The sequence below is a fragment of the Carya illinoinensis genome, chromosome 5 (assembly GCF_018687715.1).
Source record: "Carya illinoinensis cultivar Pawnee chromosome 5, C.illinoinensisPawnee_v1, whole genome shotgun sequence".
NCBI classification, from domain to species: domain Eukaryota; kingdom Viridiplantae; phylum Streptophyta; class Magnoliopsida; order Fagales; family Juglandaceae; genus Carya; species Carya illinoinensis.
This window is the reverse complement of record NC_056756.1, coordinates 17,882,969-17,897,653: the sequence shown is the minus strand read 5'-3', so window position 1 is coordinate 17,897,653 and position 14,685 is coordinate 17,882,969. Positions and strand designations below refer to the sequence as shown.

The following is a 14,685-nucleotide window of genomic DNA, read 5'->3' as shown; positions in this document are numbered from 1 at the left end:
ATAGGATTATGAATATATAATTGTAACTTAAACAGTTATTTTTCATGTCATTGATATGATCTTTTACTGTATTATTATTTGTGAACATAGTGTCGTCTATAGATCTGATATTCATTTTTATATATGAAAACTGTGATTTGTAAAGAGGAGAATAGATTCTAGAACTAAATTTGAGAAAGTAAATAAACATAACATCATATCTTCCAATTAGGAATTTGTTACTATAATTCTTAATTGTGTATATACTTTAGACTGAAAAAGTCAGAGTATTGGATTTAGTTGATTGAAGCCCGAATCTTTACTTACCTTTTTATCCATTCCCTAATATCATTTTAATTACATGATTTAGGTAGAATTTTCATATTCCTATTATATTATCGTTTAGTCTTTTTCCTTAAGCTTGCATATTGTAGTGTTTCTTCCAACTCCTTGTGGATCGACACCCTAAACTATACTACAACACTGCATAATAGTTTGGGCGTAATTAGGTGCACATCGTCACTAAGCATAGGGAGGAGCACAATTACACGGTAAAGCTCACCTTCAAGACGACCAAAAATGAAGCCAAGTACGAGTTACTACTAGCAAGAATGTTAGTGGCCAGGCTACTAGGAGCCACAAAAGATTACAGTAAAGGCTGATTCTTAGGTTACCATCAGCCAGGTGTTCGGACAGTTCACCACTAGAGGTGAGAAGTTGAAAACATACCTCCCGCAGGTGGGCGTGGAGCGCGACCTCTTTTGCTACTTTCGCATAGAAATCCCAAGGGGAGAAAACTAAAAGGCAGATCGATTTGCAAAGGTCGTATTGCGATAGAAGGAGCTTCCCCTTCTCGAAAGTACCGTGATTAGGACAGTCGATGCCCTGGCCATCGGGGTCACGGTGTCGGTCGCCTCCTCAGCATCGCCTGAGTGGGCCGCATACATCATGAAGTTCTTCTAGGAAGGTGAAGTCTTAGACTACCGAGGGGAGGCACGCAAAGTTAGGAAGAAGGTCGTTTCCAAAAAAAGCCCATTATGTACTGGCCAAATTTTACGTTGGAGTTTGTGAGAAGCCATTCAGGAGGAAGTGCCCTGGCCGCAAGGGTGACTCGAGCAGGATACTATTGGCCCCACTCCCTCCGGGATGCATAAAGCTTCTTGAAGAAATTTCCAAGATGTCAAGAACATGCACCTGTGTCGCGCTGCCCGTCAGAGGAATTGACATCGATCATGTCTCAATGGCATTTCACGCAGTGGGGACTGGACTTGATCAGCCCATTTCTGGTGGCTAAAGGAGGAGTAAAGTTCGTGGTCATAGAGGTCGACTACTTCACAAAGTGGGTCAAAGTGGAGGCATTGGCAACCATCACCGCCCAAACCATCACGAAGTTCTTATGGAAGTCAGTAGTTTGCTGGTTCAGCATCTCTCACAGCTTTATGTCGAAAAAGATAGACAATTTGACTGCTTTCACTATTGGAAATGGGGTGCTAAGTTGGAGATCATGGTCAAGTATTCTTTTTTGGAGAATCCGTAGGCCAATGGACAGGTTGAGGTGACCAACAAAACTTTGTTGGCCACCTTGAAGAAAAGGTTGATGGCTCATAAAATAGAATGGGCTAAAGCACTTCCGGGGGTGTTCTAGGCCTACTGGACAACCGTAGAACCCCCAAGGGAGAGATACCTTTCGCCCTCGCATTCTAGAGAGTAGCAGTGATCCTTGTGGAGATAGAGATGCCCACTTACCTAGTCCAGCAATTTGACCCAAACCTCAACGATGAGAGATTGAAAGAAAACCTAGACCTCATGGAAGAAATGCAGGAAAAAGCCATGGTGGCAAACAACAAAAGAAAGGCGGAGCACTACTTCAATAAATGAGTTAGACCATGCTCCTTCAAAGTAGGAAACCTATTTCTAAAATAGATTGGGGTGACCACTCAGGAAGAAGGGAAGCTGAGGCCACGATGGGAAGGCCTGTACATAGTGATGGCTAGTAATAGGCATGCCTCTTACTGCCTTAAAGATGTTCGAGGTGACGAACTCTCTCACCCATGGAACGCCGAGCACCTAAAGAAGCATTTTGCCTGGGAACCACAAATATTATCCATGAATGTATCAAATGTGCTTATAAATGAAGATATTAGACATGACCGGGCGCTCTTGATCTGGGACATGACCGCCCCCTGGTATGTATGATTGATCGCCTGACTAGACTCCATGGTCAAGATCTTAACGTCTTGGACCATGACTGCTGGCGAACCTCCCAGATCAGCTAGAAGTGCTAGAAATAAAACTTCAAGCGTTGCCTGCGCCTGAGGACTGCTACTTGGACAGTTGGTCCCTCTTATCCCGCAGCTACAGGAGCCCTCTACAGGAAAACTGAATTCCTCCTCCCATCTCTTCAGGTCCCTCTAGGCGTCGGCACGCTCGTCTTGGAGACGCTTGCACTCTAATGCGATCTGGGAGAGCTCCTCCTTGACCTCGGCCAGTTCCCATTTCACCACGGTCTTCTTGCCTTTGAGCTCCCGGCACTTCTCCCACAGGAGCCTATTGTGCTCCATCAAAACATCCAAGTCCTCTATAAGATTGTTGCATTTGAGGGTCAGCTCCTCAACCTCCTGGTTTGCCTTGCGAACCTTCATGTGGGCAAGGAGAGCCAGAGACTGAAGCACCCTGTTCTCCTCCTCGAGCTCCCAGCGCTCTTCGACAATTATGCCGGTCAGTTGGTCCACGATTTGCATTGTAAGCATTGTTAGAAGAGGAAAAATAATGGATCGAGGTAACAAACGAAGTATGAATAGAGTGTACCCGGGCGAAGAGAGGCCTTAGCTTTTGGGCCTTCCAATTGATCGCCTCAACTCGAGCTCTCTCGAAGCCCTCACCGGTTGTCTAGGCTCCCCTCGTCCGGGCATGGGAGGACAGGCCAACATTCCCTAATTTCCACGAAAGCATGGGAGCATCCGGGATGGATCCCAAGGAATGGCCTGTGCTAGGGGCCTTCGGGGTGTCAGTGGCTTTGTCGACCTCCCCCAACTCAAGAGCCAGCTCCTCTAACACGAGTTCTTTAGATACAGTGGGCCCCGGGGAGGGTTCCCCAGATGTCATGAGCCCTTTACAGGTCACAGGTTAAACCTCCTCCTTAACAGTAGGGGTGGCAATATGTAACATAACTTGTTAACTCAACATGAATATGACACGATAAATTAGGGTTAGGGTTTAGTCTTAATGGATTCGGGTCAAACAGGTTGACCCGTTAAGACATGATTGCTTAGCAGGTCACTAACAGATCAACCCATTATGAATTGTTAAGAAAATGAGATTTCCCTTTATACCCTTAGACCTAAAACTAAAAAAACCCTTAACACTTATGACCCACTTCCTTCTTCAAGTTCTAAATTTGTTTAGATTTGTGTTTTTATCATATTTGGGATTGTAACATTAATATATTTAAAATGTGTGTTTTGTTTCTTATATTTGAGATGTAATTTTAATATTATTACAATGTGTATAGATCATATTTGTGTGTTTATCATATTTGGTATCGTTAGGATTTTAATATTGATATTTTTATTGTTTGGATTGTAATTTTAAACTTGTAGTTAGTTTTTTTTTATAGATATTATTTATATTTTAATATTTATATAAAATCAATCAAGTCAAATGGGTCACTAACAAGTCTATTCAACCCAATAATGTAAACAGGGTTGAAACAGGTTGTATCGTGTCGTGTGGTATTGTGTCAGTTTATTTTGTATTCACTACGATCATGTCATGTTAACCTATTATCTTAATTGGTCGTATTAGAGTTTAAGATTTTAACACGAAATCCTTAATGGGTCATGTTTATATTGACCCATTAAGTATAATATACATGCCATAACACGACAAGAATATGACCTGTTAACACGATTTGTCACCCCTACTTGATAGGGCTCGGCTCACCCATCAAAAGAGTCTGCTAGAACACCTTCTCCAAAGAAGCAAGGAATGAATCCACATCTAGCTCCAGGGAGGTGCACAGAAAAGGTGACGAGTTTTACACACGGTCGTCGCTCAACTCCAATATGAAGGGGGAATTGGGGGGGTGGGCAGGATAAAGCCACCATCGTGACGTTCGGAGGAATGGGAAGAACAACCTCCTGTGAGAGTGACTCCTCGAATGAGAGGAATGGCTCTAACCAGAATAGACTAATCAAAGCATTGAAGAATTCAGCCTGGATATCATCGTCACCTTTCTCCTTATCGGTGATGAAATCCCGATAGGTAGAAGATGAAGAGAATGTGGGGTGCTGTGCCCTCGGAGTAGGAATCCCCTGGAAGGAGGGACTGGAATCTCTGGGCATTTGGGATGCTTACTTTGGGCCCCCTCGGCTTCACTCTAAGACTCGCTAAGGGAAGAAGGGGGTCAGGACTGCCTGACTTCGCTCTAGGACCCACCCTCTCTATTTCAAGATCCCTCAGCCTTACTTCGAGGAATCCCACTGGCCTCTTCCCCCCTGTCACCAGCCGAGGAAGGGCTAGAATGACATTTTCGACCCCAAGGTGAAAGGGAATTGCCCAAGAAGTCCCAATTGAGCATGTATAAAAGATTCGGGACAAACAAATACCTTTGGATGTTTACCTCATTCAACACCACGTCAGTCTTGATGTTGATAGGGTGGGCTACCTAGGACAACACAAACGCTAGCCTGGCCTCCTCCTTTTAGGATAGTCTGATGGACAGACTCTTGGCAAAGGGAACATATGACCAAATAGCAACTGGGAACTCCTGGTGGACCTCTTCTCCCTTAGGATACTCCCACCTAAGCCAGAAATGAAGAAGAATCACCTAGAACCCTACTAGTGAAGCTCCTCTAGGTTAGCAATAGGCTTCTCAGTGGAACACGCCTAGAAGCTGCACAAGCTCCAGTTGAGACGCTACATGCGGTACACTGACAGGAACTACCAAGTCGTCAGGTCAGGTTACTCCTTAGAACCGAAGTATAATACCCTCTAGAAGATAATGCAGCTGGCGACTAGAAGTCGCCAGGTGTGCAGGTAGAGTTGCTCTAGGGCCAACCCCAGGAAGTTGAGAACATCGTGGATGGGGCGATAAAACGGGAGACGGAGTTCGTTCTCAATAATCAAAGGGAAGAGTGCCACATGAGACGCCATCTCGTCGGAATCCATCGTTGCCACTAGACGCCCTGGGATATCTAAGACCGCCGATTCTGGGATATTGTACTTTGACCTTAGAGCCCAGGGGTCATCGGACGAGATCGATGATTCCCAACTCCTGCTGGAAAAGTATAGGTTACAAGAATCTGAGGAACTTCTGGGAGCCATGAAAACTAAGAAGGAGACGACAGGCATGAAGAAAAGGAATAGAAATGCAAAAAGTGAGAGAGGCAGAGATGGCAGAAAGTGAGAGAGGGTGGAGCCTTATATAGAAGATGGATGTGATGATAGGCCCTCTGCAGGCAACAAAGCGATCGTGGGTTAGAAACTCGAGAAGCGCGCCACGTCCTGAGAAACGCATAGAGTGACATCGTGAAGCCCAACCTACACGTATCCACAAAGACATGGCGAAGCCACAATGGGTGCATGGGGACATGGACCAATGTGCAACTTGGTACGATGGAGGACTTCACCATCATATCTAACCACCTGGGAGGAAACCTAGGCATCACAAAGGCATTGATGATGCAAGTAAACATCTGTGGAGCTCAACAAATGCATACCCACGAAGACATGGAGAACCCACATTAGGCACGTGGGGAGCACATACCAATTTACAGTCTGGTATATAGGAGGACCCCCTCATCAAATCAAACCGTCAGATAACTAAAGGGGGATGGAAACTGAGGTGCCACCAAGAATTGATGATGCAAGCGAACGGGCGCGGGGTATGTGCCCGAGAAAGATGGGGTAGAGGTGTTTTGAATTCCCACCACACGTATGTGGCCGGAATTCGCGGGGTACTACGAGGGGAGTTATTCTTAGGGCAGTGCCAATCCAAACATGCTCGACCCGCGGGGCTTGAACAGGCCTAATGGCCCAAGAGGATAAAATGGGCTGGACTAACAGGTCGGCTAAAAAGCCCATAAAAAGAAGCAGTTAAGCAACACCTGCTAGTCAGGGTTTGGAAAGCAAACTGTTTGACACCACTACCAGCCGACAGCCGTAGCGTGCAAGGTCAAGGACAATCCCTGTCCTTTAATCTTGGCAGCTGGATAGACCTAAAGAATGAGCGCACCTGATCGAGGCCACATCGCATTTAATGAAGGGTGGAGACGAGCACGTCACAACGAGGAGCCACACCACATTTAATGAAGTTTGGGGGGTGCCTCTTGGGTTGCTAGTAGTCGCCATATGATCAAGTTTGATAGGTCTATTATACAATAGTAAGCTGGCAGGTACATAGTGACACCTCCACGATCTTCTTTCTAGGGATCGCTCAAACCAGGTATATATATCCACTCCCTTAGCAAAGGGAAGACTCTAGAAACACTTTTTACACTCAAGCTCCTACAATTCTCATACAAAGAATCACATACTGACTTAAGTATCAAAGGTGCCCCCACCATCCCGAAGCTCATTTCTCCATAGTTGTAGGTGCTAGTTAGGTTCCTGTGAAGTTCTCAAGCAGTGAAACACGATATCAACAATTCTCTTACTTTTTATTTTGATTATATCCAATTTCATAAACTAAATTATCGTTAAAGCTTTTGGAAAATTATAAACAATATTGTAATCAAGTTAATTTCTTATTTTTAAGCCAGATTTGAATCTCTGTTAAGGGACTGCCATAAATTAACAAAAAATCCTTGCACGGAAAACTTATACTATTTATAACATTATAATTTATTTTGGCCTTGCTTGCAATAACTTACAATAACTTAATGGTAGTTTTGTAAATACTTATAATAGTATTGGCACAATTGTAACTTCATGGCCATTTTCTCCCATCTCCTTTCTCCTTGGCCTTCACTCCGCTCACCCTACTCACCTTACGTGCGTAAACCCTTGGCCATTTCTCCCATCGATCTGATGCTAGTGTAAGCCGCCTCTTCGTTATCATCTGCTTCATTTCAACCATCATCGGTTACTTATTCATTTGTACCTTCGGATACTGAATAAAGGATGAAGGAATAGAAAGAGAGGGAAAGAAGCGAGAAGGGTATGCCTTTCTCTCTTGCTGAATCTATGACAAATATATGAATATATATTTTTCGCTTCTCTCTTCGATTTCTCTTCTATGTTACTTAGATGGAGCTGTTATATTTCTGGTATCAAGCATCCCAAACTAGATTACAAAGAATGGAACACATATTTTTTACTTTGGCTGTTCAGCCTTGCCTTCCTTTCTTCTTCTTCTTCTTTCTTTTTTTTTTTTTTTTTTTTTGAGGTAGAGAACTGCTAGAAATTCTCATTTCATGTGTTCATTCGATTATGCTGACAATTAGAGAAGCCAGTTCTCCAGAAACTATTCTCTCTCTGTTTTTGTAAGTTCATTGGTCTGGAATCCTGGTCTCAATAGATTTTCCTTGTTCGGTTTTTATGTTGTTTGCAAAATTGACCAAAAGGTAATATGATAATTGCAAAATCCTCTAATGGGCAGTCATGGACTCATGGCTGAATTCACACTTCATGGCTATATTTGCAGTCGTGTGCTTTCTTCACAGTACATGCAGAGTGACTTTTCAATATTGGCTGAGTTCGTAGCAGGAGAAGACCATTTTTGTAGTTGTGTGAAAATTGAATGTGAGGAGGGATAGTGGAAATAGTCTGAGCATATAGACCCACCCTTTTTGGTTCTTTAGTAGTTATAATCTCTCTATGTATTCCTCATGTCGTCCATGGTTGCTGGAGAAGAAAAGTTTTGGGCAATGTGGAGGATGCTAGTGTGAAAGAAATAGGAGAAATGATTCAGACGGCCACGTTAAAAGCTCAAACTATGAGCTTGAGCATTGTTTTGATGTTAATAAAAGCTCAAACTATGAGCTTGAGCATTCTTTTGGATTGACTCAAGTTAGGTCGATGATGGGACTGCATAACCATTTCTCATTTTGTTGTAAAAACAATCCCATCAGATACCAGTCTCTTGATTGATATTAATGGTCTTTGCTAGTGTGTTTGTTTGCTCAAAATATATGGGTGTGAATCTCTCATGAAATCCTCACCCAACCCCAACCCACCACCTGCACACTGCAAAAAACTGGAAATGTCCACAAAATGCTCAATATTTTTGGTATTATTGATTTTTTCAGATATGTATGTATACTCTTAAAACTATATTCCAGTTATTTTGGAATATAGCTTCTATATATATAATTATTTATTCATATAACAACTATTTCGAAACGGTACACCGAAACATACCGATACCAAAATATTCCATTCCAATACCTCGACACGAACATAATTCAAAACTCTGATTGCTTGCACCAAAGCCCTTATCTTTTTGTCTAGGACAAAGAAAACTTGTAAAAACTGTACTTATCCGGTTTAAGAACATCCTAAACCGGGACAAGAGCTTCTGTTGCCAATGTATTCATATTCATAGCATTCTTCTGAACAGCCAGCCACAGAAAGTTTCCCTCCGACTTTGGGACCGCTGTTAGAAACCAAATGCATATCCCATTTCCATGTCATCCTGCTGAAGCAAGTATCAGACATCTTAAATCCCTGCCACTCAGTTTCATGGTATGATCATTTGGTTGTGCCTTTCTATTCACTGGGTTTCCATTGTCATCATTTGTACATCGAGTGCCGCTTTCTGTTAAATTTTTGGCTTTATAAATGTCAGTTTCTACGTTAAAAAACAAGCTCATATGGAACTACCATACCGGAGTTTGCTTGTCTGATTGACTGGGAATTGTTTGGGCTGCTTATTTTATTTGGTGGGCATTTGTATTTTGAAGGTTACAGATGGTTATTCTGGTTGTCTGAGTTGCATAAGCCCTGTTTGATAGAATGCCCGTTACTGCTATATTCTCACCCATCTCAGTGAAAAGGTCATATGCGTGCCTAAGTTTGATAGTTGTGGATTTAATATACTGTGGAAATCCGATGAAGTCATATTCTTTTTTTATTGGAATCTTGAACCTTATTTAATTGCTCAAAAAGTGGTGCAATCAATTTGATAACTACGGGGCTGTAATTCCGAGGTTGTGGCCTTAATTGTAGTAGGATGTGGCCTGTAAAATTAGTCTATTTCTTTTTAAGTGCATTTTGACAATCAGTTATCAGGTTGATGGTCTATACTGTTAGTTGTCTTTACATTTGGAATTACAGCGAGGTTTTGTGTGTGGATTCTTTACATGCTTGGGGTTGGATCAATTTGCTTAATCACCTTTTTGGGCAGAGGTTTCTATTGCCTAGTCAATCAAATTAATATTTGAGATGCTCATTAATTTTTACAGTTGAATAATTGCTAGTTATATACAAGCAGGACCACAACATTGGTCTTGGCGGTATGCTCCCTCCAGGTCCAAGGTTCGAATCCTCTTATGTGCAAACAATTCCTAGGGGCCATTGGATTGGGGGATTTTCTTCTTGAATTACTTGAGGTGCACTTATAGGAAACTCCTTGCCAAGAGCTTGTGGAGCCCCGAGATTAGTCGGGACACTATTTTCAGACACTTCGTGCCAATTAAAAAAAAAAAAAGGGAAATTCTATCTTCAATCATTTTGGCGTGCCAGCTCGAAAATGAAACAGTGCATTCCAATATGGGCGGGACAGAAAAGAACGCCAAATGAAACGGTGCATGGAAGATGCCTGAGTGATATGGTGCATTTTAATCTCCTTCTCCATAAACCTAATAGGATCAGATCACCTGCACAATTCGTTCTCCTCTCCACCACCTCCTCCATCTCTAACCCTCCTTCATGTGCAAACTCGCATGTCTGTAGCGGGAAAAAAGAGAAGGGAATTTACCAAAAGTTTCAAATTTTGAATTGGACAGATCCTTTCTTAGGGTTCAGTTCTTCGATCCATTGTCGCCATCTTCATTATTATCCTCTCTCTCTCTCTCTCTCATCTTGTGTATGTGATGTGTGTGGTATGCTGCATAGATCTTTCAAAGCGTCCAATTAAATCTCCGTGATTAAATCAAAGCTAATTCTCCTTTAATGGAGATTTGATTATTGCAAGTTTCTCGAGGTAAGAGCAACGGTTTTGAAATATCTGGGCCTGCCCTTTGGCTGCCAACAAAAATGAACGAAATTGAAGAATGTTTTTAATCTAATGGTTTCTTTGTTGTTTTCGTCTTTGAAAAACAATGTCTAGATAATCTTGACTGAGATTTGGGATTCTGTTTTCTCTTATTTCCTCACAAACAAACAGAGAGTTGATTTTCTTTTTTCTAAAGAAGATTTGCTGCATGCTGGTGTGTCTGGGGCGTGCACAATTTCGTGTGCAAAGTCACCTATCTGTAGCGGGATTGTTCGTATGTGTCCCGATTTGAGTTTCATCGTTGTTACTGATGCAGGTGATGGAGTGATGAGGAGGGCTTCTACATGGAGGAGAGCTGCAGCATCAACAAGAGATCATCAAAACTTGTTTTGATGGGTTTCTCTGACAGACATGAGCAAGTGCTCCATCTCCTTCTCAGACCATCGTTTTCGACTTGTCTCTTATCAGTCCCTCTTGGGTATTGCTTCAAATTATTTTCCTCTCGTCTGTTTTAAAAGATGTTTGAGCCAAGGATGCCCCACACTATGCTCAACTGATAACAGACCTTTTCCTGATTATTCCCCCAAAAAACCTACCATCAGAGACTCTGAATTTGTCCATCAGATCTCAACTGCTATAAAATTACGCCGCTCTGAGCCTCTTCGCCACATTCTAAAGCCTTATGAATCAAAGTTGAGGCCTGACCACCTAATTTGGGTTCTCATGAACATTAAGAATGATTATAAATTGGTTTTAGATTTTTTTGACTGGGCATGCCTACGGAGAGACCCAACACTAGAAGCCCGTTGTATTGTTGTTCAAATTGCTGTGGCATCAAAGGATCTAAAAAAGGCCCATGCACTTATTTGTGATTTTTGGGCAAAACCCAATCGAGATATTAGCTTCTCATACTCTCAATTTGTTGAGAGATTGATATACACTTATAAGGACTGGGGTTCAGATCCCTATGTATTTGATATATTCTTTCAAGTCCTTGTTGAAGCTGGGATGTTCAATGAAGCAGGAAGATTTTTTGAAAAATTGTTGAATTTTGGGTTAGTTGTCTCCACTGATTCTTGTAATTTATTTCTTACTCGTCTATCAATAAATTCTGATGGGATTGAGATGGCTATAAAGGTTTTTAATGAATATCCTGAAGTGGGTGTTTGCTGGAACGCTGCATCATATAATATCATAATTCATTCTCTTTGTCAATTAGAGAAAATAAAAGAGGCCCACAAGTTACTCCTTCAAATGGAGTTGAGGGGCTGTATGCCTGACGTAGTGAGTTATAGTACTATAATATGTGGTTATTGTCATGTTGGGGAACTTCAAAAGGTGCTGAAACTCATAGAAGAAATGAAAATAAAGGGATTGAAGCCAAACCCTTATACCTACAACAGCTTAATACTTCTTCTATGCAAGACTGGTAAACTAGTTGAAGCAGAGAAGGTATTCAGAGAGATGATAAACCAGGGAATTGTTCCAGATAATGTGGTCTATACAACTCTTGTCAGTGGATTCTGTAAATTGGGGAATGTTCCGACTGCATATAGACTGTTTGATGAAATGCGGACAAGGAAAATTGTTCCTGATAGTATAACGTACACTGCTATTATCCATGGGTTTTGTCTGACCGGAAAAATGATGGAAGCAGTTAAGCTCTTCCATGAAATGGTTAGTAGAGGGTTCGAACCAGATGAAGTTACTTACACAGCACTTATTGATGGTTATTGTAAGGCAGGTGAGATGAAAGAGGCCTTTGATCTTCACAACCAGATGGTTCAGAGAGGGCTTACTCCAAATGTTGTCACTTACACTGCACTTGCTGATGGCCTCTGTAAAAGAGGTGAGTTAGACACTGCAAATGAGCTTCTTCATGAGATGAGTCAAAAGGGCCTCCAACTGAATATATACACTTACAACTCCATTATAAATGGTCTCTGTAAAGCAGGAAAACTAGCACAAGCAGTAAATCTGATGAAAGAAATGGAGGTGGCAGGCTTCCATCCTGATACTTTTACTTTTACTACTCTCATGGATACTTACTGTAAGATGGGGGAGATGGCTAAAGCACATGAGCTCCTGCGCGAGATGCTGGATAGGGGTCTTCAACCTACAGTTGTGACATTCAATGTGCTGATGAATGGGTTTTGCATGTCAGGAATGCTGGAAGATGGTGAGAGGCTGCTAAAATGGATGTTGGAGAAGGGTATAATGCCAAATGCCACCACCTTTAATTGTCTTATGAAGCAGTACTGTATTAGAAATAATATGCGTGCTACGACTGAGATTTATAAGAGCATGGGTGCTCAAAGAGTGATGCCTGATAACAACACCTATAACATTTTAATAAAAGGGCATTGCAAAGCTAGGAACATGAAAGAGGCGTGGTTTTTGCACAGAGAAATGGTTGAGAAGGGATTTAATGTTGCAGCTAGTTCCTACAATGCCCTTATCAGAGGTTTTCATAAGAGGAAAAAATTTATGGAGGCTAGGGAACTATTTGAAGAGATGAGAAAGCACGGGTTGACTGCAGAGAGAGAAATATATAACATTTTTGTTGACATGAACTTTGAAGAAGGGAAAATGGAATTCACTCTTGAGCTCTGTGATGAAGCAATAGAGAAATGTCTAGTGGATACAGCCAAAAATGAAACGACATAACTGGAGCTGGACTTTTTGGGTTATTATTTGGTATGATTTTTTGCAGACAATTTATGTTTGCATCAGCTTGCTTGGTGGGATTCTATGACATACTGTCCGGATCTACCCAGAATCATGGTAATTTTTATGTTTGGCCTCTTCATTGGGATTCTTTATCTTTTACATGTAGTATATGTACTTCACTAGCCCTTAGTAACTATTAAATTCTGCGACATCATGTATTTAATGAACATTATGACATTGATGTGACTTGTATAATTTCGTCAAGCAAGATTGGCATCAGAACTTGTTATTTCAAGTTGGGCTTGGGTGGAAAGATCCCCATATTGGGTGAACTGACCACATCCTAACCATGTCAAACAAATAAAAATGAACAGTCGTGCACATGGGCATGGGCGTGTGCACATTTTATTTGACCCAAAACTATCACTTATTTTTCACTTTGCACCCTAAGCTACAAAAAGTTTAAATTTGCCCCTAAACTACCTATATTTTTCAATTTTCACCCTTTGTTTTTTTTTTTTTTTATATTAGTAAAAAAATAAATAAATAAAAAAGGATTGAGCTCAGATTTCACCCTCTGTTAAGATTTGACTGTTAAGATGAGTGAAAAATTGTCCAGCTCGCACAATCTTAATGGTCAGATTTGAATGGAGGGTGCAAAATGAAACCTATTTGTAGTGTAGGGTGCAAAGTGAAAATATTTGTAGTTTAGAGCATAAGAAAAAGGGGTGGTAATTTGTGGGTGAGAGGCGTAATTTCTCCTTATAGCATTCAATAACTATATGAACTATGAGAATATATGGAAGGATGTCTCTCTTGTAATATTTATTTCTTGGTGGTGGGAGGGGCAGGATCTTGAGTTTAATAGCTTTATAAATTTTGTTTGATGGAGTCCTCCCAAATGCTAATTCAGAGTTTTGTACTGATCTTGACATTGATGTCAATCTTAATTTCGTCATTTTTGGGTTTTCTAATCTGACTTGAATGAATTTGCATTGCCAAATCATTTTGTTTCACTTGGAAGTTTAATGCATTAAGATTACTTTCTATATCAAGTTATTTACATGGTTACCATCCTGACTTCTGGCCAAGTGGCCTACATATTTATGGCCTAGCTATAACTATCGATTGGAGGGTTTATTGGCCGCAAAATTGTGGAATCTAGTTGTAATAGACAGGCTATATCAATGTGGTTGTTTCCAATGATGGTTTTCTTTTATGGAAGTAAATAATAAGAAAGGTAGCCCAAATATAACTGTCACTCCTGGTTATTCTCACCTTTGCATGGGGCTTGCTTCATTTTTTAACTTTTGTGTAGTGTCATTAAATCTCTTGATCTTAATTTACTTGAATAGATGCAGGACTCTTGGTTTGATTGGAAGAGTTGGTGTTGCCAGACAAAGCTGCTGAGAGGGCAGTTAGCCAAGAGAAGCTCGACCAGGTTTTTAGGCATTACTTGTTTAAAGACACTACGGTCACTTCAAGGAAAAATTTTTGAGCAAGAGGAGTTTGACTAGTAGTTTCAAAGCGACCACAATCAGTGTCATTTGCATCACCGTATCTGTCCTTGCTTTATAATCTTCTGACTTGAAGGTTTCAGTAATGGAAGATTACCTTGAATTTTTGTGGCAGCTGCAAAAGAGGTTTTATGAACTGAGTTGCGATACTCCTCATTATTGGTGTTTGAGCATTAACTTGGTCTTACAACAAGCCAGACCGTTGTTTGAATATCCAATAACTCTACAAAATCTGGCACTGCATTGCAAAGCACCTTTTCTTATAGAAGCCTTGTACTCCATTTTGTGTACATCATCCAATTGTCTATAGATAATCTTTTTATAACATTGTATGTGATGCAAGTTCCATTTTTCTTTCGTTGA

At 41.1% G+C, this 14,685-nt stretch overlaps 1 protein-coding gene across 2 annotated transcripts; it reads left to right on the top strand.

Annotated features, from left to right (window-relative positions):
• Window positions 1–6,917: 6,917 nt before the first annotated feature.
• On the top strand, window positions 6,918–14,680 carry LOC122310605 (pentatricopeptide repeat-containing protein At1g05670, mitochondrial). 2 transcript variants are annotated; one of them, XM_043124652.1, is made up of 3 exons: window positions 6,918–7,138; window positions 10,452–12,919; window positions 14,167–14,680. In XM_043124652.1, exon 2 carries the CDS (start codon window positions 10,547–10,549, stop codon window positions 12,800–12,802), a length of 2,256 nt encoding a protein of 751 aa, XP_042980586.1. In that variant the 5' UTR covers window positions 6,918–7,138; window positions 10,452–10,546; the 3' UTR covers window positions 12,803–12,919; window positions 14,167–14,680. The 2 variants fall into 2 exon arrangements, with proteins under 2 accessions (XP_042980586.1, XP_042980585.1); XM_043124651.1 differs by having other exon boundaries at window positions 14,161–14,680.
• Window positions 14,681–14,685: the final 5 nt, after the last annotated feature.